General features: G+C 41.4%; 1 protein-coding gene across 7 annotated transcripts in view; it reads right to left on the bottom strand.

Moving 5' to 3' along the window:
• LOC104357003 (melanopsin) overlaps nucleotides 1–16,112 on the bottom strand; it is a 40,505-nt gene extending 24,393 nt beyond the window's left edge. For 5 of the 7 annotated variants that reach the window (XR_004408796.2, XR_004408797.2, XR_004408795.2 and 2 more), the window contains exons 1-3: nucleotides 15,551–15,616; nucleotides 3,288–3,466; nucleotides 2,400–2,542 (exon numbers count right to left, since the gene is read on the bottom strand). Coding sequence is in view for 4 of the 7 variants with exons in the window: in XM_033004493.2 (XP_032860384.1) it covers nucleotides 2,400–2,533 (134 nt within the window). In the remaining 3 variants the exon portion in view is untranslated. Of the gene's footprint in view, nucleotides 1–2,399; nucleotides 2,543–3,287; nucleotides 3,467–15,550; nucleotides 15,617–16,051 lie in introns of those variants that run through there. The other 2 variants (XM_033004494.2, XM_033004495.2) reach the window with 2 other exon arrangements.
• Between the last annotated feature and the right edge of the window lie 841 nt (nucleotides 16,113–16,953).

The raw sequence follows: 16,953 nt of genomic DNA, 5'->3' as shown, positions 1-16,953 counted from the left end.
CAAAGTGAACAGTTAAATTTATAATTTTGCTTACTAGCATAAACAAATACTATCCGGGTTGGAATTGGTGGTTACTTACAGTCAATCAACTGCTAATTGTCAATCAATTACTTCAGCTACAGATGCGGTCATTTCAAAATGATGACTAAAAATAGCAGGGGGGATAAAATGGATTGTTTCTTCAAACTGAGGAGAATTCCAGCTGTCTCAAAAAATATGGATTTGTTTATTTGTTTAAAATTCTAGCTGTCTTGAAAAAATATGAATTCCAACTATCTTGAAAAATATGGCTTGTTTCTTCAAACTGAGGAGAAATCCATCTGTCTTGAAAAACATGGATTTGTTCAGGAGAAAAGCTGTTGCCTACAAGTGCAGTAACACTGAGCATGTCCTGTACTGCACAAGACCAGGATCCAAAGCAGGTTAGAGAGCCAAAGGACCTGCTTTTGGTGAATTTTTAAAAGCTGTTAACCCAAAGAGTCACTACATTACTACCACTAACTAAATGACCCTTTGCAAAATGCTGTGGTACAAGCAGAGATTGCACAGAGATTTTGTTCATATACATATAAGAGAGAACAAAAGCTCTCAGCTGCAGATGAACAGACAACATTAAATGCCACAACAAGGAGTGTGAAAGCAGCAGCCAGTCTGCAAGCAAAGTTTATCCAAAGAAAACAAACATCAGTTCCAGGTTTTTTCCCCACATCTCACCACCTCACATAGTCTCCCTTCTTAGGAATATCTGGAGTTACGACCTCCTCAGAAACTTTCAGCTGGTATTCAAGATTACCCTTGGCTCTGGATAAGAGGAATAAAGATACCAGTAACATGATAAAAAAACCTCGCGCTTTTACCTAAGGTTATTTGGTTGAATATGCCCTTGTTGCTCTGATGAGCAACAGAGCAACAGTGCCACTAGGAAAGTTAAATTAATTTGTGACTTCAGCTCACCCCAATCTACCTTAAAACTGTCACTTTTAAGGGATATACTGAGAAGGTGTAATGCTAAACTAGCAGTCCCTCACTGTGAACCACTATATTGGTTGCATGGCGAGGTAAAGAGCTTTGATACTTTGAGTTAGAAATCAGGACTTTTCACAGTGTTAGGTACATATAAGACAAAAAGACATGACTTGGCACACTCTGTGAGACGTAGAGAGGAAGCAGGATTTTAGAAATAGCTTTGTTCGTGCAACCTGAATGCAGTAATTCTCAATAGTTTGAGATAATTGTTTCTTTTCCCCTAAATGCCTCCTTCAGAACAACTGAGGCCATTCTGATGTGCTCTAAGATACCAGGATTTGCAGATAACATGAATTTGTTTCCTCATGCTCATAAAGGAATACTGCAAAAGAAATTGAGAAAACCATCTCAATGCTGCTGCAATTCTAACAAAATCTTAGATCTCATAACTACCTGCAACAACTGGGTGAGAGAGGGTGCAGAGTTCACATCTTCACAGGTGCTCATCTGCCTATGGCAATTTTCCTACTTTGACAATTTAATGCTTTTATTACACCAGCTAAAAAAAATAAAAACAGATTTCAGGAAAAATGGAGAGCTTGTGCTGCATTTCAAAAATCATGAAGGTATCTATGGTTGCAGTGAATCCAGCTTCTCCTCTATGTCATATTAAGGGCCAGTTATTCAAAATCACTAATTTATTTGTCTTAAACATTTAAGAATAGGAATCTAACTCTTCATAACCCCACCTGTGTTTCTAGCATTGTAACCCCCCTCTGTATCAACATGTATGATGACAGCAAGTAGTGAGTGAGGAGGATTTTGTGTCCCACCACAGTATGGAACAGAAGTCGGCTATTTATTTTTTCCATGAGACTTTTGTATATGGTATTTGCAGTGGTTTTGGCTCTCTATAACACTGTCAGAAGTCAAGCAAGCACACAAACTGACAGAAATCCTATGATCTGCCTGGAGCAGGGAATATACTGATGGCATAAGCTCATTTCATGTAGCACATTGCTTTCTTGGTCTTTCCAGGGCATCTGCACTGCTGGGAAGAATGTCAGGTTTTGTAAAGTATTTCTGCAAATTCTACGGGGTGAGGGAAGAAGTTTGCAACAGGAAGACTGTGGTTTCTACCATTAAAATTATTAAACTTTTCTTTTGACTTTCAACTGGAATTCTTTATAGAACGAGGTATTTATTTTCTCATTTTCTTTGGTTTCTTAAAGCATAAGGAATTTACACTGAAGTTACCAGTGATGTGCATGGATGGGGGGGGGAGGTTGCCTGCCTCCCTCCTCCCCACCATTTGTTGCTATCAGCCTTTGCTTGGAGATTTAATCCAAGAGGGAACCAATGCAGAACATCTGCATGCAGGTACACATGAACCTCAAGGCCAGACAGGTTAACTGTAAAAGGAATTTTTGTACCTGTAAAACGCGTAGAGAACTAGGAGGTTTCCGATGATGCCAATGGAGCCAATAATGAGCACACACGTTCCTACGGTGTAAAGAACATGGTCGGGAATCTCTGCCTTAGTAACAGAGTAGGACTGCGTGCCCATGTTCAAACCCTGAGTGGAAAATAGAGGAAAAGGAAAATTTAGACCATTCAGGACACTTATTCCATTCGCTTCCACAGTTTGTGCAAATCAAATACACATTTCTGAGCTCTTCTCACATCCCATGTAATCAAGTTTCCCTCAAGTAGCCTTCCTTAGTTTAACAGTACTTATTTATATTAAAAAAACAACAGAAAACAGACTGGAAAAAAATACTAAGGAAGTTATGATGATGATGTGAAAAGGGCAAAGATGTGCTAGCATAAAACTTGCTCTGGGTAACTGCTGCACTTTGGGGTACAGAGCTAGCTGACAACACAAACCTCAGTTCAGCATGGAATAGCCCATCATACTTTGGTTTTATTAGGAGCAATGATGCCAAATCCCACACTTACAAATATTAAATCCCCTGGGTCTCCCCAAGCTCCTTGTCCAGTGATGTACAGTGCTGCAAAACCTGGGAATTCCCCATGGAAACAGTAGTGGACCAGAACTAAAACAGCAGTAGCAGCATTGCAAGTGTAAGCACAAATACATTAAATTGTCTTGACACCTCTTGCACTGCCCTTTATCTCCAGCACATGAATAAAACCCCACCAACTCTCTACATTTTTGGGGGTGTTTTTTTAAGCAAATTCAGATTTATCACTGGCTAAATTCAGCAGCGGGGCAGGGCAGCCTACAGCTAATCCTCTCAGCTCTCATTAACATTGTCGATGAGAAGAGTCTGAATTTCCTGATGAAGATTCTTATTTACCGAGTCAAAAGCAGCTAAGCCACACAGAGTGCTCACACACGCGGTCACATCTGGACAGCTCAGTCAAAGATATGGCATCTTGTCACAGCGGGGGATCTGCTTCGCATCACCTTATTTTGCTGCTGTGCAGCGACGTGTCGGGTGTGGGACAAGGCTGATTTTGGCCTGCGGGAGAGGAGCTGGGTGACAGAACAGGTTCAGAATGATACTTATCACTGGTAGCATTTAAGCAGGCATTTGAAAATGGTGAGAACAGACTTTCTTTTTCCCCTGTTGCTAGCTTCTAATCTCCCATACTGCTGCTTCTCCTTTCTGTCTTCTATTATTTCTTACTCACCTATGAAGTGCACACACTCCAGCTTTCTTTGTGTACAACAGTTCTACCTGTGGCTATTATCCCCTTAACTGCATGGTCCCACTGTGGGTACTCCCACAGATGGGTTGCTTTCAATGATAGGAAGTGCCCGGTGAGTTGCGTAGCACACCCCGAGCATCCGCAGAGCAGCGGGTCTGGAGCAGAAACGCTGACAGCAAAGCTCCTAGGGCTGAAGTGAGGTAGAAAATGGTAAAAAAGCTATGGCTTCAAAGCAGAAAGCTGCTTGCAAGCCTTCTCGGTGGTCTGACAGACTCTACCCATAATAGGATGGCTACCACCAACCTGACACTTCGCCAAATATAAAAAAAAAAAGTAAAAGGAAATTAAAGGGAATGTCTGCTGGTGCTGGCCGCAGCAGGGGGTTGTCACTGCTATTCCCAGCGATTAGGCAGCAAGGGAAAACATCACGCTATGCAGCATTTAAACTCGAGGAAGGTGCGAGCAGCAGTGTAAGAGCGGGCAGCGCGCAGGGAGGTGGCCCAGTGAGGAAACAAAGCCATGGCCGCTCAGTGGCACCAGGCACCGACGGCGCAGTGCTCTCTGAGCAGGGCTGCCTGGGCAGCATGCAAATTAACCATGTTAAACTCCTTTCCTCTTCTCTCAAACCTAATCTTCTTAGCAGCGTGGGTGCACCACATGGGTGCCCCGCCTCATTTCTGGCAGTGCATACCAAAGAGGATAAACTGGGAAGAAAGGAAAAGGATCCTTTTTTTTTTTTTTTTCTCCCTTTCCAGCTTATCTGTCAGGCGTGCTAAGGATTTACCCCTGTTTAGAGGGTTAATATATAGATGCAGCAGTTCAGGGCAAGTAGTATTTGCCTGTCATATGCATTATGCTTTATTTTATCACTGTTGCAGAAACTCATTTGAGAAATGGACTATGAACTTCACACCAAAAGGTTTCTCGCCTTATCTCTCTGCTGAAGAGAAGCTGACTTGGACATTTTGGCCTCATTTATTCGGTTACGGGTGGTGAGCTGTGTCAAAAGCTGAAAAACGTCTCATGTGACACATTTGTAAACTCAGATTGCAGTTTGTTGGCAATACTGGAAGAAATATAAACTGTTGATGCTTACAGAGTAGAATCTGGAAGGCAATAAATAACAGGGATTACACAGACCCTGTAATCTCAGCGAGAGTCTAAAGTGAGGGATGTTTAGATTACACAAGCTTTGGAGAAAGAACCTTGCCTTCAGGGGAGTCCATAAAATACCATGGTCACTTCTGCTGCAATGTTAACAGCAGTTAAGAACAACTTTAAGATCTGAATGAAAAGACAGCTACTTATTCACTCTGTCGGTGTTACCCTTAGACAGCAGGATGTGGCAGGCATCCAGCTGTATGAAAAGTGGCAAACTGATAAAGGCTGAAATCCATTTATAACACTGTAATTTGGATCTAAGAAGATAAATGTACATATCTATGTGTGTGCCTATATATATTTCAACAGAAAACCTCAACTTTGATAAAAAATAATCTCATTAAACTAGTGGAAATTTTCTAATTGCTAAATGCAATTGGAAAACTTACAAAGATAAAAGACATGCTGTGAAATGCTTCCTCAGCTTCAGCTGTTTCACACTGCCATGGTAATGCACGGCTGCCCTGGATTCAGCACATCTATCTCAATAAATTGGGTTTATGGGTGCTCAGTATCTTCGCAGCCATGTAATATAGAATGAAAAACCTGTTCTGTATAAACCACAGTCTTGCTCCTCCTCTTTAATGATTTGATTTAACATAAAGATAATGAAGGCAGGCATTACGTATTATTCAACCAATATATTGAATCTTTAATGGGTGAAGTGAGTTTTCAAGGGCTCATGTGAGATGTATTCACCCGCCCATTTTTCCCCCAGGTTGGCTTTTCCACCTTCCGTTTGTGGTCCTGGGACAGAATCCCAAGCACTCTGCTGAAGGCACATCCATTTCCTAAAGTTAGATTTTAAAGACACTGTCCAGAAAGACCTGATTGTTTCAGTCAAAAATAAAAATGTAAATAAGCAGCCCTTGAAGATGCCAGTAATTGCAGCAGGGCCAGCTTCTGGCATACTTGCTTATCCTGTACTTGCTTTGTTTGGCTCCTTTTAAATTAACACTACAATCACTTGTGTTTTGACCCTATGGGATGCTAGACCTGACAACTCACATAAACGATGATGTGGCCTTACCCTTATATGCGATGTGACTACAACATCAATATGCTGTCACCTACGTGGCTGCTTGGAGGGCTTTCCTGGCAGGGTAACTAACAGATCTGCAGGCAAATGGAGGATAAACAAATAACTGCTGTCCCTCAACTAGCTGGCAAAGGAAGCAGACACTAGATAGAAACATAAACTTGATCTATTTCTCCCAAAATAAAGATGGAAAATTTAACAGATGAGGAAAGTTATTCTAAGAAAGCTTTTATAATTTGATTTTTCAGTGATAAAATGATGTCCAAATAATCGGACCCATCTGTTTCTGCTTTCCAGCTGGTAAGAATAATAAAGATTGCAATGCAGAACACAAAAATGTGGTTAAAAAAGGAGGGCAAGTGCAGGTCTCCTTCAATGGGTAGGGATAGAAAATAATGGATTGAATTCAGAAATGTTTTTCTCATTTACATTAGATGCATATAAGAATAGCTGAAGCTCTGATTTTGGTCATGGATGCAAGCTCATCTTGTGAAAACGGTTTACACTGAAATGAGCTTAAGTAAGGGCTTGCTTACATGGAGGATTAATGTGCACTAACAAGGGAGTGAATTAACATCATAGCAGCCTCCCTGTGCTGACCTGCTACGTGGATTCACAACATAGGAATTTGATTTTACTGTACAAAAAACCTTAAGTTTATACAGTTATGCTTGGAAACTTTAAATAAAAATAGTCAACAATACTTAGGTATGATGAGATAGGAGCAAATCCATACGTGCCAGCTATCTGGCAGTACTTGCCAAGTTCCTTGTAATTTCACTCATGGTTGATGGAAGAGGTGCTTTCAGTATGAAGCACCATCTGGTTTAAAATGACAACAAGATTTGGGGCTTAATGAATATCTTGTTCGTAGGAACTTTTGAATCAGTAAACAGAAGACCACTGCTATGTGGTGACTGTAGTGATGGTTAGATATTTTTCAAAAGATGGTGTATCTAGAATGAACACTTGTGGAAAATATTATTAATAGCTTTGGGTATTAAAAAAAGAAAAAAACTAAACCAAAATCAAAATAACAGTTTTGCTTGTTCTGGTTAACAGTACTGCATTACAACACCAAACAGTACGTACAAATTAATTCAGTCCTCAGAAAGTCAAATCAAACCACTATCATCCACATGTAGAAAAATTACTTTTCTTATCAGACTCTAGGCAACACTCTTCTTCAACAGCTCATTCCAATCATTTCACATGCCAAAGCCAGGAGCACTCAAACACATATATAGCATGCATTTAATCAAGATGACAATTGGTTTAGCAAACAGAACTGTGAATTTGATGCAGTACATCCAAAAGTGACAAACGAGAACAGGAACTGCCGGTGCTGTGTACAGGAGGACAAATAGCAAAGGCAGCCGGGTGCCAAAGTCAGGCATCTGCTTCAGACCTTGGCAGGTATTTATCCCGACCAAGGTTGTAAGTTTGTGGAAAAACCTAGAGAAGTTTTTTCTATGATAAAATATGTATCTGGCTAATTCTATTCTAGCAAGTGCTTCTGGGCTGTTACTGAAATGAACAGCAAATGGAAAAAAAAATATTTAATATTTGACTTCAAAACTCATTTGGGGTTTGTACCCTTACGATACCATGTTTTGCACAGCTCCTGCTTTGACAAAATGCTTTCTTTTGGGCCCTTGATATCTGTGATATCTGTGCTTAAACTTCTCATAGTTGCAAGCAATCTAATGGCACATGGCAGAGGGGTGGAAAAATCTCAGAAAAAAACCCAAAGAGTAAACCATCAAAGCCTGATCAAATTCTCAGTATCATGAGATACTCAACAAGGTAGGTAAACTCTGATGTCCACATATCCAGCCTTATGAGTCAATGTAAGCAAGGCGTATTAATAATTCATATGTTTTATAATTAATAAGACATGATATAAAAATGATTCACATGAGAATAATACAGCAATCAGAAGCAAACAATGAGAGTGAAAATAAGTAGTTTTAATATCTGTCTGCTTACACACACACACACACACACAGCCCCAACACAAAAAATCAGCCTATCTGAAAACCAAACTGGCTTGTGTTCCAGCTCAAACACTGTCTGCACCACTTGAGCAGAGGTTAGCAAACGTGATGGCTTACTCGAAGTTTTACAAGTTATTCTACTGAGCGTGCCTGCACAACCTGGTCTTGGGAGGAACGCTGTGTTACTCACTCCCTTGTTTTTGTGGGGAAGAACTGGCAAGTAACTAGCACATTTTTTTTCCCTGTCTTAATCTGAGTTACTATAATCAAACTTTGAGGCAATGGATTTTTATTCCAAGACCTGAAAATTTTAAAGCAAGATACCAAAGGCATGTTTTCTGAGGGCACTACTGGTGCATTTGTATAATCAAGACAGGTAGCGTTAACCAGGTCTTCACAATACTTTCCTCTATAGAATTTTCATGTTCTATTCAAACACATCCAGTTCTAACCTGAGAGCACAAAACCTAAAAGAACCAATTTCAACCACAACTTAAGCGTTTCTGAAAAACAATCATATAAAAGTCCACTACCAGAAGCTGTTAATACTCAGTTGTGTTGAGGGCTCAATCCATCTTCTCCTTCTCATCTCCCACAGGCTTGCACATCAGCACGGCCTGCTCTTTAATGTGACTCCCTGAGACACCATATTGTCCCCTTGGCCATAAACGCCTTCAAAATTATCTGATGCTACGTCCAAATGCAGCTCAAATTACAACACAGGCATGCTTGCTTAGGCAGGCAGCGCACTGAACGAGCCTAACCAATGTTTACACTGCATCAAAATCAGCTGGACTGTTACAGTTCAGTGCATATTTGTTTGGCCGCAAGGGAACAGGTGACTTAGCACAGTGCAACAACAAAACAGAAGGCAGAAATATCAGGATATATTTTTTAGAGCATTAGAGCACGTTAATCATGTGCAGTCAAAACATGATATCAGAATTATTTCCTTAAATATAAGAAATTTTGCAGTCTTCAGGGAGAAATTATTTCTATGCTACCGCAAATATTTATCTTACTATGCATGATACTTTCATAGGTTATTTTTCTCCCTCTCAGCATCTTATTACCAACTGCAGCTCTTTAATAATCACACAAAGTTCACCTGAAAAAAGAAATCCCTTTATTCTACGTTTGCCGCTCCATGGTGAGAGTGCTCCAAACTCGCTGGCTCTGTAACCCTTTGGCATAACATGGGCTCTTCACCTGAGCTGCTCTCCCCTCTCCACCTCTTTTGAGCTCCTGTAGCTTGCCCTGGTCCATTTTACTCATCCCAGGCTGCCAGATGGCTGCTGCTCCTGTTTCACCAGCCATGGATGCCTCTGACCAGGATGCTCCTGCGCCAGCCTGCCCACCACACATCAAAAGCGACGTGATGGGCTGCCACTATTTGCTGATGGGAACCTGGTTGCCTGGACCAAGCCCTCTCCAGCTCCTGCAGCTTCAGGCCAAGCTGCAGTGAGCACGACTGACAGGTGATGCCCGCATGTTACTGGCTTTAACAGGAGCACACAAAGAAATGTCTTTGCCTGCCCACAAATGTCACCACAGTTTGAAATACTGATCTCTGCCAGTGGATATAACATCCTGCCCTGAGGTTTCAAAGAACTTGAACATACACTGGTTTCTGGACAGCTAAACTTTGTATTCTATTTAAAAAAAAAAAATAAAAAAAATTCCTTACTGTTGATAACTGAGGGTGAATCCTTCACCAGCCACCTCTGGCTTTATACATCTTGTCTAGACATTAGTCTTTCCATTGCACTGTTCCGCTTCTCAGGGAGACCCACTCAGCTGCTGCTAGAAGTGTGTGAAAACTGCTCTGAGAAGTGGGCCCTGCATTTTAAATAGATCCCATGTAAACGTGTGCTTATTTTAGGGATTGTGGGAAAAACAAAACAAAACAAAACAAAAACATCAGCTGACATCAGCTTTTCAAAGCGTGATTACAAAATGAAAACACACCCTAATAAACCTGTTAAGGCAAGATATTAATAACTTATATCCTTATCCTATATAGTCTTTCTAATGCTACTTTAAAAAATGCATATGCTAATATTATTTGTCAATGTGTTCATCTGGTTCCTTCTGGATTCTCTGCTCTATATTTTTTCTGTTCTGCCACCAGTGATGAAATGTGGTGAATGATGAAGGAAGAACAATGATAACAGTAGAAATACACTTCCCCTATTAACTACATTTCAGTGATGTTTTATTTACAGTTTTTGTTAGCTGAGCAAAAAGAACTGCAGTTTTACCAAAGAATCCATCTCTCTACACTTCCCTATTTATAAAAAAATTGTTTTTTCTTCTGCACTAAATATATTTTGGTCATGGGTGGTAGGGTGGGGGTGGAAGGCAATTTAAAGCAACCCCCCAGCTTCTTGATGCTTTTTGTATCATTCCATCATGTACATTTAGGAACACAAAAACTGCTAAAAGTAGTCAGATCAGAAGCCCACCGATGCCCATATCTTACCCCTGACAGTGTCTGGCAACAGATGCTTTTAGGGGAAAAACATGGGGAATACAGCAAATGCTCATTCTCAATCTGCTAACTTCAAGCACCTTTGTGATATTAGTACAAACACTGTATCCTTCCATTTCTGTTTATATCAAAGAAATGTCTAATAGCTTTAAGTTGAAGATTATTCCCATGCAGTATCTGCTTGCTTCTGTTTAATATTCCTCTATGCATGGAAGGGGGCTACGCAGAAGGCAGAGCCAGACTCTTCCCGGAGGTGCCCAGTGAACGGACAAGAGGCAACAGACTCAGGTTGCAGCAGGCAAATGTTTCAATGAGATTGGTGAAGAACAGAAACAGGGGCCCAGAGGGGCTGCTGAATCTTCATCCACAGAGAATTTCAAATTGTTGAAGTTAGCCCTGCCTGGAGCAGGGGTTGGGACTTCATGATCATCTTTCCAACCTAAAATATTCCATGATGCCAAGAATAAAACCCTCCAAAACTTACAGTTGAGAAAAAATGGATTTAAGCCACAAGTAAAATGAAATATTTCAGTTACTTGAAGACAGGTATGCTGTCTCAGCAAACTGAAAATCTTCCTACCTACTTTCTTTTACTTTCACAAGGAACTGGGGACAGACAACAAAAGACAAGTGAAGCTATATGCATGTTTTGCACCCAGATGCTGCAGACTAACTTGAATAGTAATCTGTACATGAATCATATTAAATAGGAAGGCTGCAGTAAGTGCTCCACTTCATTTGTAACAGTTTCTCTGACTGTGGCTTTAGGTCCCACATGAAAAGACAGAATTCCTGAGGTTTTTAGGCACTTCACACTTAATGATTGCACTGGTGGCAATACACCTACTCTTCTGTGTTGTTAAAAGTACTCCTTGGTGTTTATCTGCTCTGTTAGATGCCTAAATATCATGAAAATCTGGCTGTGGAATATTTTATGATTAATTTTAGAGAAATCAGCTGGATCACTGATACACTGTTTAGGCTAATAACCTATGCATTTTAGTCTGACAGATTCCTATTAGATATTGTAAATACTCTGTTTACAATAAACCACCTAGCCACCACAGGTAATGGAGGTGACTGGGAAGAGAATGAAATTATCAGGTGAGATGTATTCAAGATGACCTATCTCTGCAGTGAAAGGCAAACTTTACTGACAAGTGAAAGTATTTGGCAGTAGTGCAACCTTCCCTAACTCTCCAAAACGAGAAAAACAAACTCTCATCCAGGAGGAAGATAATTGCTTTTCTAGTCGCCTGGAGAGTGAAGCACTTACAAATTCCTTGTGGATCTAGCATTGCTAAAGGAACAAACAGACCAACTTCCAATCAACAATAGAAACTGGCAACTCCATCTATGATTAGCAAGCTGCTGCAGTACTGAAGACTTATTTCAGAGGAAGACCGAAGCAACACTGGCAAACTAATAAGAAACGGCAACAGGCGCAGAGAGAAATTACAGCAATCACAAGACTCCCAGATTTATAAAACAGTAAAATAAGGGAGCACACGTTGATACCTTTGGTGGGAATAGGTGTGTATATTAAAGGTAACTTCTGTATCTCAGAAAACTTAATTATCTCATGGCAGTGCTCATCTTGGAGAAAGAAACAGTATCTCACACAAAAGCAAGTGCCTTTACTTTGATCTGGAGAAGCATCAAGGCAACTTTGATACACAGTAAAGCAGCTTCATCCTTTCCCTCTCCTCTGCTGTGTGTAACATGCTGAAAATAAGGGTCTCTTAATGTGGTCGACTCAGCAAAATGTGAGAAAAGTTTTAGCACATGTATATTAGGAAACATCTTCCTCTCACCCTCACAATAGTCTCCAGATATGGGATGCATTTGAAGCAATTCTTACATTGCTATTGCATCATCTTGAAACTGTGATGAACTACCAGAAAAGAAAATCTCAACAAAAGGCAGCTTCCTTTTCTGAGTTAAGGAAAAAAATGCCAATTTACAAAACGAGAAGCCCACAAGCTGGTTAGGTTCAAACCTGTTTCTACTGTGCTAAGTCAGAAAGCCTCAGGGAGCTCCCACAAGATTTCTCTGCAGAACCCTATCTCTCCTCTCAGACAAAAACTAGCCTTTTCTGAACATTTATTTTTAAAAAGCACATAAGCAAGCCAGCAAAGTAATATGCACTGGAGAATCTCAAAAAAACAAACAAAAATAAGTCTAACAAAACAAAATACTGTGTGTGTCTTAAGTTATGTTCATACTAAATTTAAACCCACACTGGGCCTTTCACTGTCAACCCAACTCCAGAAAAGCATTACACTAAAGAGCATCTCTCCACAGAAAAATGGGTGAAGGGACAATCTGCTCACAACTGCCATGAGTGTAAGAGAGATACTAATTTAAGATTTCTTTGCAAGTAGAGAGCCACTTGAAAACAAACAGTTACTGTTGATTGAAAACTTGTATTGAACTTTCACAGTAGATTATTGCTGTTAGTTTTGTTCTGTTCCAACTGTAAACACTGAGCTAACAACAGAGTTGAAAAGCAGTTTCACAGCACTGGTACTGTCATTATGGCTGAATACAAAATAATTCTATTGCAAATGGATTACCTCAGGGTCCTGAAGCCTCATCCAGGACACCATCAGACTGCTCCCTCATGCACTGTTGAGGAAGGACTGCAAATACCGCAGATCCTGCAGCCCTCTGGTATTTGAGACAACCTGCCTTCCCTCATCAGCTGCTTTAGGAGCAACTGACTGGCACTTACCTGCAGCAGCACCACTCGAGTTTTCCAAAGCACCAGTGCTAATCCAGGGGCTCTCTGGTGCTCTTGCTGTCACTGCTAATGCTCATCTTATGTGCAGTGGTCTACTGCAATGCCAAGCCTTCTGGTCTGCACTCTCTATTAAACTCAGCAGCCTCTCACAGTGCTCTGTCTGTTTGCATGGCAAACATCAGAAAAGTCCATCTGCCTATTTCTTGGGCTTTCTACTAGGGCACGTTTCAACTTGGCAAATGACCTCAAAGGAAGCAGATGATACCATTCCTTGTGTCTGCTCTCAGCAGGGGAGCCGGTGACTCCAGGCTCAGGCTTCTCTTCAACAGGCTGCCCCAGAGGTGCACACAGTGATCCAGCTGCACAGTCCGCATACCCGAACCATGGCATGCATTCTGCTTGTGCCACATCACATGCTGGACTGCTGGCTACCATCCTGTATCAGGCATTTCTGACTCGTTAGTTATCTACTTGCTAAGCATGCTCTCAAGTCACAGTATCTACCAAAGATGCACATGAAGTTTGAGCAACATCTTTTTATTTCAGTGTTTCCCAGGATGACGGGGAAACATCACAGAACTTATAAATGGTGTCTAGTGGCCATATTCTCGAATGCTTTAGTAGAGTGCAAGCAGTTTGTGCAAGTAAGCCTGACGGTTGCCTCTCAGATGCATTATGAGTTACTCCTTCAATTCACTTGCACCAGTATACTAAGATTTCCTTCATTTCAGGGATCAGAGAGCTTGGCTTGTATTGCAGCTCCAGCGTCTTGCAGTTCCATACTTCTTGTCATGTCTGCATAACTTTGAGAAACTCTTGGGTGCAATGATACCAAAGGCTGAATCATCTCATCTAATAACATCGCTTTGTCATGCTCTGGTGGTTCAGGAATGTTATCAGCCTCATTTAATTACCTGCAATGATAGGTGAGCACACATTTCTATTCTGGGCCCAGTGTAGCACGTGCAATGAAATCTGCCTCAAACTCTGCTTGGCCAAGGACTGCTGGATTAAGCAGATCATCTACAGCAGTCACAGTCTGCAGGCTGGCACCCCAGCACACTGGAAGTACAAGACATCCCAGAGGGGATAATTTGCAACCTCTGAAGGCAGTCAAACAATGTCAATAAAAAATTTCAACTTTAAATCCATCGATCAACTTACTGAGGTATATTTGCACATACGCATGTTTTTGTACAGCTAAGTTCATGGCAAGAGAAAGTAATATAGAATGTGAACTGCTTCAACATTTGGTGAGTATAAGACAAGGAACAAAACTTGGACTTCCTAGGAAACTTTAGAGAAAGTTTAACAGTAAAAATAACCCACACAGCCACCACGATAAAGATCTGATTAAAAAGACAAAATCAATTAAAAATGAAGACCCCCAGCAGTGACAGAAGGCACTCAGTGCTTTTAAATAACTTGGAGTTATGAGTTACATGCTCAAACTCCTGTTCACTTGCCACTTATTTATTACTTAACTTAATGGGACTCTATAAAAAGCTTGACCAAACTTTTTCTTTCTGATTTATTCCAGGACAAGAACCTGTTGTAATGAGATGGCAGCCACAGCTTCCCTCCCAAGCTGGAGTTTCTCCCATACCATTCCCATAACCCTTTCTCTTCCATGCTCAAGACTAGAAAAACAAACAAATATTCTTGGTAGACTTCTTTGAGTGCCAGGGCTGGGCTGGCTAATGAAATTAAGTCCAGGCAAGTTATCAAAGATTTAGGAGGAAATATTCTATCCTAAAATCAATATAAAATATTATAATGGTATAAGGTCAGGTGTATACAGGAACAAGGGTGTACGAGGACAGGGGTACACAAATTCTTCATATTCAGTTTGCTGACCTACCTCAGTCTTCTGCCCCAAATCCTCATAACTAATTTGCAGTGCACAAGAAAATCCTCTTTTCTTTACAAATGTTTTCAAATAATCCTAGCTAAACATATAAACACATGACAGACCTTCTTATAGCACTTCATTTAGGTCACTTTACATTACATTAATCAGTTCCACAAAAGGATGACTCTGAAACCTGATTTAGGGCTTCATTTATATTTCCTTTTACATTGAATCCTTCCTGCTATTAATGACCAGATCACAATAAGGTTTAATCAGCTTGATGATGCGATGAGTACCATCATAAAGCAATGACCTGTTACATCCACCCCTGTATAGCCAGTTTTCCCACCAGCCAAAATTCCAAATCCATGCTAAAAATCTAAACAAAACAGCACAGAGAAAATACATTTCCTTTTGGGGAGGACTAGGTCAGCTGCACAAAAAAATAAATCAAAAATCATTACATCAAAACAACTTCAATGTGATTCTTTTTTTTTTTTTTTTCCTCTTAAAGGAGAAGCAATTCATTTTAACCATTCATTAGAAAATAAATCAGAAGAGAAACGCCCCCTTCCCTTCTCCCTGCCCAGCTCCCACTTTCTGAAGCCTTCCTCCTGGCACATACTTTTTGGGTTCAGCCGAAAGCATCTCCCTTCCCTCCGCACATCTGCTCTGTGCAGGACTGCCGAGCTGCAACTCATGCCAAGGAGCATTTGAAATCCCAGGGTTTAAAAAGCCACTCACGAGCAAGCCCTCCTCCGCTCCCAGCCTGACAGCTCCGGGAGCATATCGAACCTCAGCTCTAGCCCCCAGCAAACCACCGATCCCGTTATTCAGCCTGACTGGCTCCACCACGACTGTTAAGTGCAAAAAGATGACTTAAAAATAAAAATAAACCACAAAACCAAATACCCCACACTTCTTAAAAATTGTTTTTGGTTTTGGTTTTTTTTTTTTTTAAAAAAAAAAAAAAAGGACAGACACTCAGAAGAGCTTGTTTCTATGGCATCCCAGCAGGCTACCTCTGCCCAGTCCAGCCCAGGAGCATCCCAAGCCCCCAAGGGTACCAGCCCCAAGTCTGGGCATCCTCGGGCAGTCAGTGCCCGGGGATCAGCCTGCTCCCTACCTGCTCCCCGCAGTCCTGGGCTGTCAGCGTGGGCAGCCAGGGATGGAGGGTGGTGTCTGGGATTTCCCTCGCAGCGACTCACACCCTTGGCCTCTTATGCTGTTTCTGCGAAGAGCCTGGCTCTGCCGTCCCTGTAACCCCCCTTTAGGTGGCTGAAAACAGCAGCTGGGCACCCCCCCACTGCCCCCCCTGCACCCTCACCTCCCGCCTCTTCTCCTGGCTGGTCAAACCCGGCTCTGCCTTTCTCCTTGTGTGCCCTGTGCTCCATCTTCATGGCCTACAAACACCCACGGCTAGGTTAGGGTGGCTCTGTCCTGCTGCAGATGTGAGCCTAAACCCACGTCTGGGTTTCTTGCCAGGCTGTCAAGGAACAGGGACTGGGTATAAGATGTAGTTGCTTCCCAGCAACTCACCCTGGAGTTACCAAAATTTCATCTGCAGAGTATGCCTTGACATTCAAGCATTGCCTGTCCGGGAGACACTTGAATAACCACAGAAAAAGAAAGTGAATGGCACCAAACAGGCACAGGAATTTCTTGCCTCACGGCATCTTGCTGGTGTCATGTTTGTAAAGCTGAGCTCTTCAGAAGCACTGAAACGTGATGAAGAGAGCAGGGATCTGATGGCAGGCATGCTCTTCGAGAACCTCTTTCTATTACACGCTGGCCACAAAGACATCACAAAAATAGTTACATTTCTATACCTATCATTATTTTCTTCAATGCGTTGACAGTATTTTCAGTGTAATTGGTTTCAGCGTTCCCCTTTTCAAAGACATGAATGGAGAGGAATTGTGAGACTGAGCTTTGTCTGGAGAAAAAAGGCTTGAAGTAGGAGAGAGAGGAGTAGAAATAGCAATTTAAAAATATTCAAGAAGTTTACATGCCCCCTCCATCTAGGGC

Source organism: Tyto alba, unplaced genomic scaffold (assembly GCF_018691265.1).
Source record: "Tyto alba isolate M040663 unplaced genomic scaffold, T.alba_DEE_v4.0 Super-Scaffold_6, whole genome shotgun sequence".
NCBI lineage: Eukaryota > Metazoa > Chordata > Aves > Strigiformes > Tytonidae > Tyto > Tyto alba.
The sequence above is the reverse complement of the archived record's forward strand: the minus strand, read 5'-3'. Positions and strand labels throughout refer to the sequence as shown.